Below are 8,677 nucleotides of genomic sequence, written 5' to 3'. Positions count from 1 at the left end.
TAAACAATTCTTTTAATTTTAATATTAATTAATTAATCCTGATTTTTTTAATATAGCTGTCACTTAATTCTTTTTATACGTTTTATGTTTTCTTAAATTTATTTTGTTTATTTGTTTTAAAAAATAAAATAAAAAAGAAAAAAGAAATAAATAATATGGAAAGACGGGTGAGAAAAAAGATATTATTAGAATAAAGATTTAAGTACGGTCACCACCAATCAAGAGATTAATTAATTATTTTAAAATTAAAAGGATTATTTAATTTGTTTTAAAAAATCAGTGGAACTAACGTACAAGTACTCAAAAAGTGAATAGTTTTTTTTTTTTTTACTCTGCCACTGCACACTTTTTGCATATAGAGGAACGGCGCACCATCCCAACTCCCAACAGCTCTGTCTTAATTCAAAAACTGGCAAGAGAACAATGAAAGAAGAAGGAGAAGAAGAAGAGGAGGGGGAAGGGTTCGAAGAATGGGGCGCTGATTTCTTAGAACAATTGATCCAAGTCGAAGAACACGCTCTTTCTTCTCAACTCCCCTCCTCCATATCCCCCCCTCTCCTCCCTCCCATCACCACCACCAAACACTCCTACCTCCCACCACCACTACAACCACCGCAACAACAACAACAACAACATCAAGATTATCAAAATAATTCCATCAGTTACTCTCCTCCGCGAGAACTCTCTCAAAGACCAATCGAGTTCGGTATCAACTACTATAACAGCATGACGTTTGATGGTTTTTCTAATGAGTTCTCGCGTTCTGCTCCTTCTACTTCCGTCTCAAACGATAATGCAAGAGACCTGGAAATTGATCGCTTAAAGGTTTCGTTTTTCTTTTTTCGAAATTTCTTATTTATTCGTTCCTTTCTTTGGATTCATATTTGCTTCCTTTATCAAATACCGATATTTGACGTTGTTAAACGTTACTTTACATTTTGATATCTTAGTGATTTTTTTTTTTCAATTCCGTTTTCGGTGAAAGATGAATGTGATGCCATGTTTTTCTCAAGGGGAAAGGGATTGAAATCTCTGATTCAGTTTTAATTGATTTTACAATTTGCAGAGAGAATTGGGCCGCGTATCAAAGCACCTTACAAATTTGGTAAAAAGAAATTCCAACTCTTTCTCTATGCTATAAGTATTTATCTGTGCATTACCCATTTATTCATTTTCTTCATTATCTAGTTTTTCAAGCTACATCTCATTGATATTGGCACTTTGTTACGTTTTTTAATTGGTTTATTTATTGAGCCATGTCCATCTTAATGGGGTTCTCTTTTGATGAATTGCTAAATCATTTCAGGAAAAAGAATGCTTTGAACTTAAGAAGGAGAGAAGAAAAAAAGATGACCAAGCAAATATTGAAGAAAAAGATATGGATGTTCACGGCCAAAAAAAGAAGAATTTGTGAGGCTTTTTTTTCCGCCTCTCGGTATTTTTTAAATTTTCTTTGAACTATCCTGGTTATATATCCAAGCAGCTGTTTATGTGATATTGCATGTGTGGCATATTATCTCTACTCAAACACCAGCTGAGGTCTTGATCAATCTTATTTTGCATTGCAAAATCCGGTTTCCAGTTTTACAGCCTCAGAGTGGTCATCTAGATAAAAAATTATTCTTGGTGGCTTTTTTATTCTTAGTCAGTTGATGCAGGGCAGCATAGGGGCTGTTCAGAATCTGACTTTTAGAGGCTGTTTTAGGGCTGTTAGAACTGTGTTAATGTCGATTTGTGATGGAATATGAGGAAGGATGTAGATAGATTCTAAGAGCCACACCTAGGGTTCTTAAGATTCATACCTAAGAAGAGATCGAGTTACACAATCACAGCAAAGTGACTGGAAATTATTTCATATTATTACATTGAAAAATATTAAAAGCCTACATTCTTATTTTATGGAGTTTTAACTGTCCACATCCACGAAGGACATGAATTCCTAAACCTCCAACATAATTATTCATCTTTAGAATAGGAAAAGCCTAACAAAGCTAATTCTTTTAGAACTAATAGAATGATATATATAAAATAAAACCTAGATTTGGACAGTTTTTTCATAATTTCCAGCAAATCTGAAAATTGCAGAAATACCCTTGTCTATAAAAAGCAATCAATATCGCTTCTTTCAACATCATCAGTTAGTTTATTTGAAAACTTTCTCTAGCTATGGCTTTGGTTATTCCTTTTTCCTTTTTTTTTTCCTGAACATTGCTTGTATTTTTTTCGTTGACTATTTAGCTTGTCAGTTGTAAAATCACAATTGGGCAGTGGCCACTTATTTATTGCTATGATTTACATTTTACAATTCTTTTGAATGGCACTGGCTATAGTGGCAGGGAGCATGGGGTTCACAGCAAGGATGTTCATGGAATTTCCCAGCACTCTAAAAATGCAAAACCTATGGAGGACCAGATTGATATAGGTAAGATGCATGAGTTGGATAAACGTCTATTGTCATAGCATTTTCTTTTGTCATATGGGTAAGATGCATGAGTTGGATAAATGTGTATTGTCATAGTATTTTCTTTTGTCTTTTTATTTATTTATTTTGACATGAAGTCTCCATGCTTTGTTCTTTTGTTTGTTAACAGCTTCTACGTCCAAGGCCATAGGAATTCAGACAGAGAGAAGCATTGATTTTACCAAAATAGACTTGAACAATGATTTATCTTCTCACCTTGAACTTTCCAAAACATTGCTGGGCATCTGGGGTTCCACAAGTGAACAACAATTAGGAAGAAATCTGATCTCCAAGCTGTTCATGGCTTGCCTGACAGATTTTCAGGTTCTTTTTGGGTGCATGAGCATGAATATGTCCTCTAGAGTACAAATGGACTATATGCCAGGTGAAAGCTCTTCTCATGCAGCTTTGCAGTATCATTTGTGTTCTTTTCCGACATCTGAAGCTGCGAAAGTTTCTCATCTGTATTCTGTACTGACAAAGGTATTGTACTGTAAAAACTTCATGTGCATTTAATTAGAGATAAAGATAGATTTTAGGCATTTATGATTGAGAAACATACCATAGTTTACAACTTAGGGATTTCATTTTTAGGAAGAGGTGTAAGGAGCCATGATCATGTCCTATTTAAGTGAGACCAACCCTAGAAGTGCAACTGTGTGAAATGTGTGGCTCATTGTTTTAGCCTTATCTTTTGGATTGTATCTAATAAAATGGGAATTAAAATGACTGGAAATGCTTCAAAAAAAAAAATTTCATCTAACAAATAAAATCTAAATACACCTTATAAAGAGAAGAAAGATAAAGATGACTATATATTAATAATTTGAAATGTTTCGAATGACATATATGGATAACCAGCCTAGCTTGAGATATCCCTGTCTAGTTTCTCTAGTTCAAGCATTTGAAGGTTCAGGACTTCATATTTATGAAGCTTGTGTGAGATCCCATGAAGCTCTGGTTAGTGTCTTGTAGGGTCCCTTATTCTTGTGGATTTGTCTCCCTTTCCCTTAATATCATTTTGATAATCTTGAATAGTTTAAATTTTAGGTGTTGGTTTCCTTTTCATCCTTACCTTTCACTGCCATGCTCTGAAATTGCTTGTTTGGATACAAATATACGGGATCATCCGACTTTCTCTAATCACTTCCTTCCAAGGCCCCTCTCTTTGATAGCTTGGGACCATAACTGAGCAATGACCATAACAATGATACTAAGGATGCGGGTCATAGAATCATGAACCTTAGAAAGTTAGGTAGGTTTACCTTAATAAAAGAAGAAAAAAAACATGAACATTAGAAAGTTAGGTGGGTTTACCTTAATAAAAGAAGAAAAATGATTGGCAATCTTGGTCAGAAAAGACCTTTATGTTTGCTTGCGACAGCAATATTGACTGCGCGTGGTAATTGATTGGGAAGCCATGCATGGTAATGACGTGAACTTCAAGGATATTGAGATAGTTTTATAACCCTGCAGAACACATGGGGGCTAACTTTCTTTTGTGTTATGTGCCAAACCATTTCATGCCTAAGGCATTCTTAAATTATCCTTGGATGTTTTCCCCATTATTTTGAGCATCCAATAAGCTTGTTTTCTGTTTGATTCTTCTATTTTGCAGATCAATAATGGAGTGCTACAATTGGAAGCCTTGTTTAGATCTTTACTTGATCTTTGTGATGTTCCAAATGTGAGCTCAGACTCTGTTTTTCCACGCTTCGTGATCAAATTTCATTTTGGGTTATTCATAGTCAAATTCAATTGTTTTCTTCTCATCTAGTTCAAAGGAATCACCTATCTTTCATTGTTTTTTTCCTTGATACAGGTTTCCATTCTTTCTAGTTCTTTACATATACTGCTCGTCTTTTTAAAGTACCTATTGAGTTTGGGAACAAAATTGGGAGGGTAAGTTTACTATGGCTCATATATTCATTTTTCTTTCTTGAAGTATGTTTATGCCTTTAAAATGAATTGCTGAGATTTTATATGCTGAATAATGTCATGCTTTATGATGTGGATTAGAACCCTTTCCTTTGATTGTCATGATGTTTTGATTTAGTTTTCTTGTTCCGATCAAAATCTGGATTCTATGCAATGATAACTTCCTATTTGTTTTTTGTTCCTTATTCAAAATTTTAGATTGTCAAAATGCCATTTAGATTCTAGAAGTATATGGGCATTGCTCATATTGTATTTTTGAAGTTGCTTTTAATAAACATGGAAAACTTTAAATTCCTCTAAAAAGCAGTTTGACTACTAGAACTTCCTAAATACATAGCAGAGGATCCCAACTCTGGTCAATTTGTTTGATACACCAAATAAAAAGGATTGTTTTTCTTACATGTTAGAACAGAGGAGCTAAAGAACATCTTGAATTATGACTGACGATCTATTGAGTAGAAAACAAAGAGGAAATAATAGGAAACAGTCTAGAATCTGGATAGTTTTGCTCGCTGGGAAGAGAACAGGAAATCAAGCCAGAAACTTATTTTTCTTAGTTTTGTGTACCATTCATAAGCATCAAATAAGCATCAAATATTCACCAGCATATTCAAGTTACTACGTAATCTTCTTTTGGAAAAGGGAGGACTTGGTACTTTGTTTTCTGCATATCTGGTGCTTGCAAAGTGATGGTCTTAAAATTTTCTAATTGTGTTTGTGTTCTTATGAACTTTGATTTGATCTTTCCAGTGCACTATACTCAGGGACAATATCAAGATTGAGGGACTTTGCTCTGGGGGCAGCCTTGGAGGCCAAGATCTGTTTAGTGTGGTCAGCCATGAGACGTCTCATGTGGGCTGTAGTTCGCATGGGATCAGATCTTTTGATTTAAAACACCTGTGCAAGAAGCCATGCTGGAATGCTGACACATCATTGCTTATTTCTTCTGTAAACTGGGTTTCTTTGTTTGAACTGATGCTTCGGGTTGCTGTGAGCAATACGGAAGAATGTGTGAGACTGGAGGCAGTCTCTATCATGAATGTGATTCTGATGAGTACTAATGCATATACACAGAGGGAAAAGTGAGTTCTCCTACCCCTTTGGTTGCATATTCTGTTAAAAAGCAATACTTTTTAAATTCTGAATCCAATGTTGCTTAAAAAGGTTTGGCCAATTACCAATTTTTGAAAGCATAGCACAATTGTTAAAAAGGGAAGCTGGCTCCCGTGTCCAAAAGGAAGCTCTCCAACTTCTATTCTTGTTGCTAAATTGTAAGTCGGAGCCAATTTTGTCTCTTGTTCCTGTTTAATTTGACTAGCTTTCCTTGTCTTTCTTTCTGGTTAGAATCTTGCTTTAACTTCAAACTAGGCTGTTAAACTTCTTTTACAATCTTTTAGATATCACCCGAGTTGATCTGCTCTCCCCCATTTGGTTATGATGTCTATCTTAGCTTCGTTAGTTTGTTAACTAGCTTGCTCTCTATTTAGAGCCAGTATTAAATATTTTGGAAACAAACCTGTTCTGTTGATTGTTGATCCAAATGAATAAGCAGCAGTGTAGTGTATAGCACAAAACTGAAGGATCAAGTTTTGATGCTTGCAAATATCGATTCATGTGATTTGCTGGTGACTCTGTGCATCTTCTAGTTTGGTTAAAAGAAAGAAGCAATCTATACCCTAAAAGCTGTAAAACACCTTACTAGTAGAAAAAGATTTCTTTTTTATCCAAATGCTCAGAATAAACTCGTATGCACTAAATTGAAATGAGTAACAAACATATGATAAGAAAGAAAATCACAGCATCTGGCCATTCATAAAGATTTGCTAGCTCTGATGGTTTACTGCAAGAACTAATTGAATCCAATATCTTTTTATCTTACAGCATTCTGGATATATAAATACATGTGTGTGTGTGTTATCAAAAGAGAAGATAAACCATAGCGACTGACAAGGGGTTCCTTGAATTCTCAAGGAGACCTATAATACAATTGGTGAAAAAGAATAGTCAAGATTTCAATAATCCATCATTCCCGTACACCAAATGTAATCAAATAAAACATGGGTGGTTATATCAGCAATGCCCAACAAAAATAGCACCATTTTACAAAACTACTCAGAAAGTCCTAGTATTTAGAAAATGAAGGTCCTTATTTCTATAGAACTGGTCCCCCATTGATGTCCTTAGAAATATACCTTGAGGATATTGCAACCTTGCCCCCCATTTTTTTTACACTTATTTGGAGACCTTTCATTTACTTGAAAAGTTTGAACAATTAGAAGCAGCAGTAGATTATGGTTAACAGATATTCATATCCATGTCTACCCACCAAACCATATGAAGTTTATTTATTTGAGCTGAATAAATTAAGAATACTACCTTATTTTGCTTAGTACTCCATTGTACCTCCCTCTTTTAGGAGTTAAAGATTTGAACTACTTGACATGCTACTTCCATGTTGTACCCAGCAAAACCCTTCCTAGCTTATGGTTCTTTGTTGAATTGAAGGTTCCAAGCTGTTGAGCATATTTTGCTCTGGTTGTAAAGAGGCAGAGATTTCTGATTCCACAAATGACAAGAAAATTACTTTAACACCCAAAGGATTCAGTAGCACCCTTGAGGGCTTGGCAGAATGTATTGCTTGCTCTGGATATAGCCTACAGGTTGTTGTGATAATTTAGCTCTCTGTTTAATGACTCAATTTGACGTGGCACAATTTTTTCATATATTTTTAATGTGCAGTTTATTTCACCCATTGCATTTGCCTGTTTTTTGTTTCTGGTTTTGAACTTATGTTCTTTGTTTATGATACAATGTTATCAAGAGAAAACTTGTGTTAATATATCCTAGGTAACATCTTATCTGATGACTTTCTTTATATTAATACGGCATGTATAGAGGCTGTGCAGCAACAGTCTTTTTTCCCCCTTATTTTTTAATGGAAGTCTACACCTTTTTAATTAAGGGAGATGAAATTGCAATTCATTGTCATTTTATTATTGGAAATCCATCTCTACATAAAATGACTGATCATTATGCAATCTGGTTTATCTTTCATTTATTCTTTTATTCTGGAAAAGCATACAAACATGGTACTTGGTGCAACATGCAATCTGTTTCATTTTGTAGTAAATGGCTTTCAGGATATTGAACTTCGCAAGCGGGCTATCATCATGCTGGCCTTTTTAGCCTCATCCGGAAAACCTGGCTTTGAAATTATGGTGACTCACAAATTACCTGGAGAGACAAACTTTCTTATGTTGGTTTTGCAAGTGTTGGTGTCCGAAATGGATGTAGAAGCTTCTGGTGAGCCAGAAAGAAGCATCAAAGCAAGGTCAGTGGATCACTTAAATAGTTTGTCCATGCTTACATTTTATCGCCCCTTTTCCTTGATTGCTTCTCTTGTCGTCAATACCTCTGTATATGTAGGACATTGCTGATTCGTGAGGCACTGATATTACTTAATAGACTTGTGTCCAATCCTGGCTACTCGGCTATAGCATTGCGTGTATTAACAGCTAGAAGAGATATGGCTATTTTGACCATCGATATTGCAAACAGGTTGTCCCAAGAAGACCAGAGACACAGGCAATCTGATGTCAAAGGACATGTGAAAGAATCAGAAATTGTTGAGTTAGGTCTAGTATTTAAGAAAAGGGTTTTTGCTTATCTAGGGGATAAAATGTCATAAGAGAAAAACTGGATATCATGGTTCAAATGAACTTAGATTTTGTATCTGTATGGCATTAATTGGCCCAAAATAGCTTCCATTCCCGTAAGGTTCGAGTAAATAGATTTTTTGCTGGGTCAGCCATTGCCATCAAAATTCGTTTTGGAAATTGACCTCCCCCCAAAGATTGCTTTACCTAGAAATCTTTTATACGTCTTGGAGGACCGGATCGCCCACATTAAGCATATGCTGTATGCTGATTTTTTTTTAATTAATGCAAAATACTATAATTTTGCTATTGGTACTCTGATTTTTGTCTGGCTTTATTTATTATTAATTTCTTGTTTCTTCAGTTATTTAATTTAGTGAAATATTTGTAGTCGTGCACTAAGGAAGTTTGCAGTGAGTATTTTGTGTTCATCGATCAATGTAGTTCCAAGCAATTATAATTTGGATGGCTGGAGGGAGATTACGTGCTTGTACTTTCTTCACAAACCAATTTATTTTGCTTGTTTAAACAGTTGGATCTGCATTATTTTCGTTGGTGTTATAGCCTTAGGCACATTGACGTAAACAGGGCATGAGAGTTTCATTGTAGCTATAGATGAACT

The 8,677-nt window shown here is 35.0% G+C and overlaps 1 protein-coding gene across 1 annotated transcript; it reads left to right on the top strand.

The window, feature by feature from the left end:
* Window positions 1-367: 367 nt before the first annotated feature.
* On the top strand, window positions 368-8,412 carry SUV2 (protein dimerization). Its single transcript, XM_011029789.1, has 12 exons — window positions 368-825; window positions 1,067-1,105; window positions 1,307-1,410; window positions 2,331-2,422; window positions 2,592-2,944; window positions 4,080-4,148; window positions 4,284-4,363; window positions 5,164-5,481; window positions 5,564-5,670; window positions 6,905-7,059; window positions 7,540-7,730; window positions 7,826-8,412. The coding sequence occupies exons 1-12, from the start codon at window positions 424-426 to the stop codon at window positions 8,085-8,087; spliced, it is 2,172 nt and encodes a 723-aa protein (XP_011028091.1). The 5' UTR covers window positions 368-423; the 3' UTR covers window positions 8,088-8,412.
* Window positions 8,413-8,677: the final 265 nt, after the last annotated feature.

Source organism: Populus euphratica, unplaced genomic scaffold, assembly GCF_000495115.2.
Source record: "Populus euphratica unplaced genomic scaffold, PopEup_1.0 scaffold49.1, whole genome shotgun sequence".
Taxonomy (NCBI): Eukaryota; Viridiplantae; Streptophyta; class Magnoliopsida; order Malpighiales; family Salicaceae; genus Populus; species Populus euphratica.
Note: the sequence above shows the minus strand (reverse complement) of the source record. Positions and strands in the feature narration are given on the sequence as shown.

Excerpts from the sequence above, each read along its gene's own strand:
- SUV2 (XM_011029789.1), top strand. The coding sequence starts at position 424 with ATGAAAGAAGAAGGAGAAGAAGAAGAGGAGGGGGAAGGGTTCGAAGAA. Across the intron at positions 826-1,066 it reads TGGAAATTGATCGCTTAAAG|AGAGAATTGGGCCGCGTATC; the intron begins GTTTCGTTTTTC and ends TACAATTTGCAG. Across the intron at positions 4,364-5,163 it reads TTGGGAACAAAATTGGGAGG|GGACAATATCAAGATTGAGG; the intron begins GTAAGTTTACTA and ends CACTATACTCAG.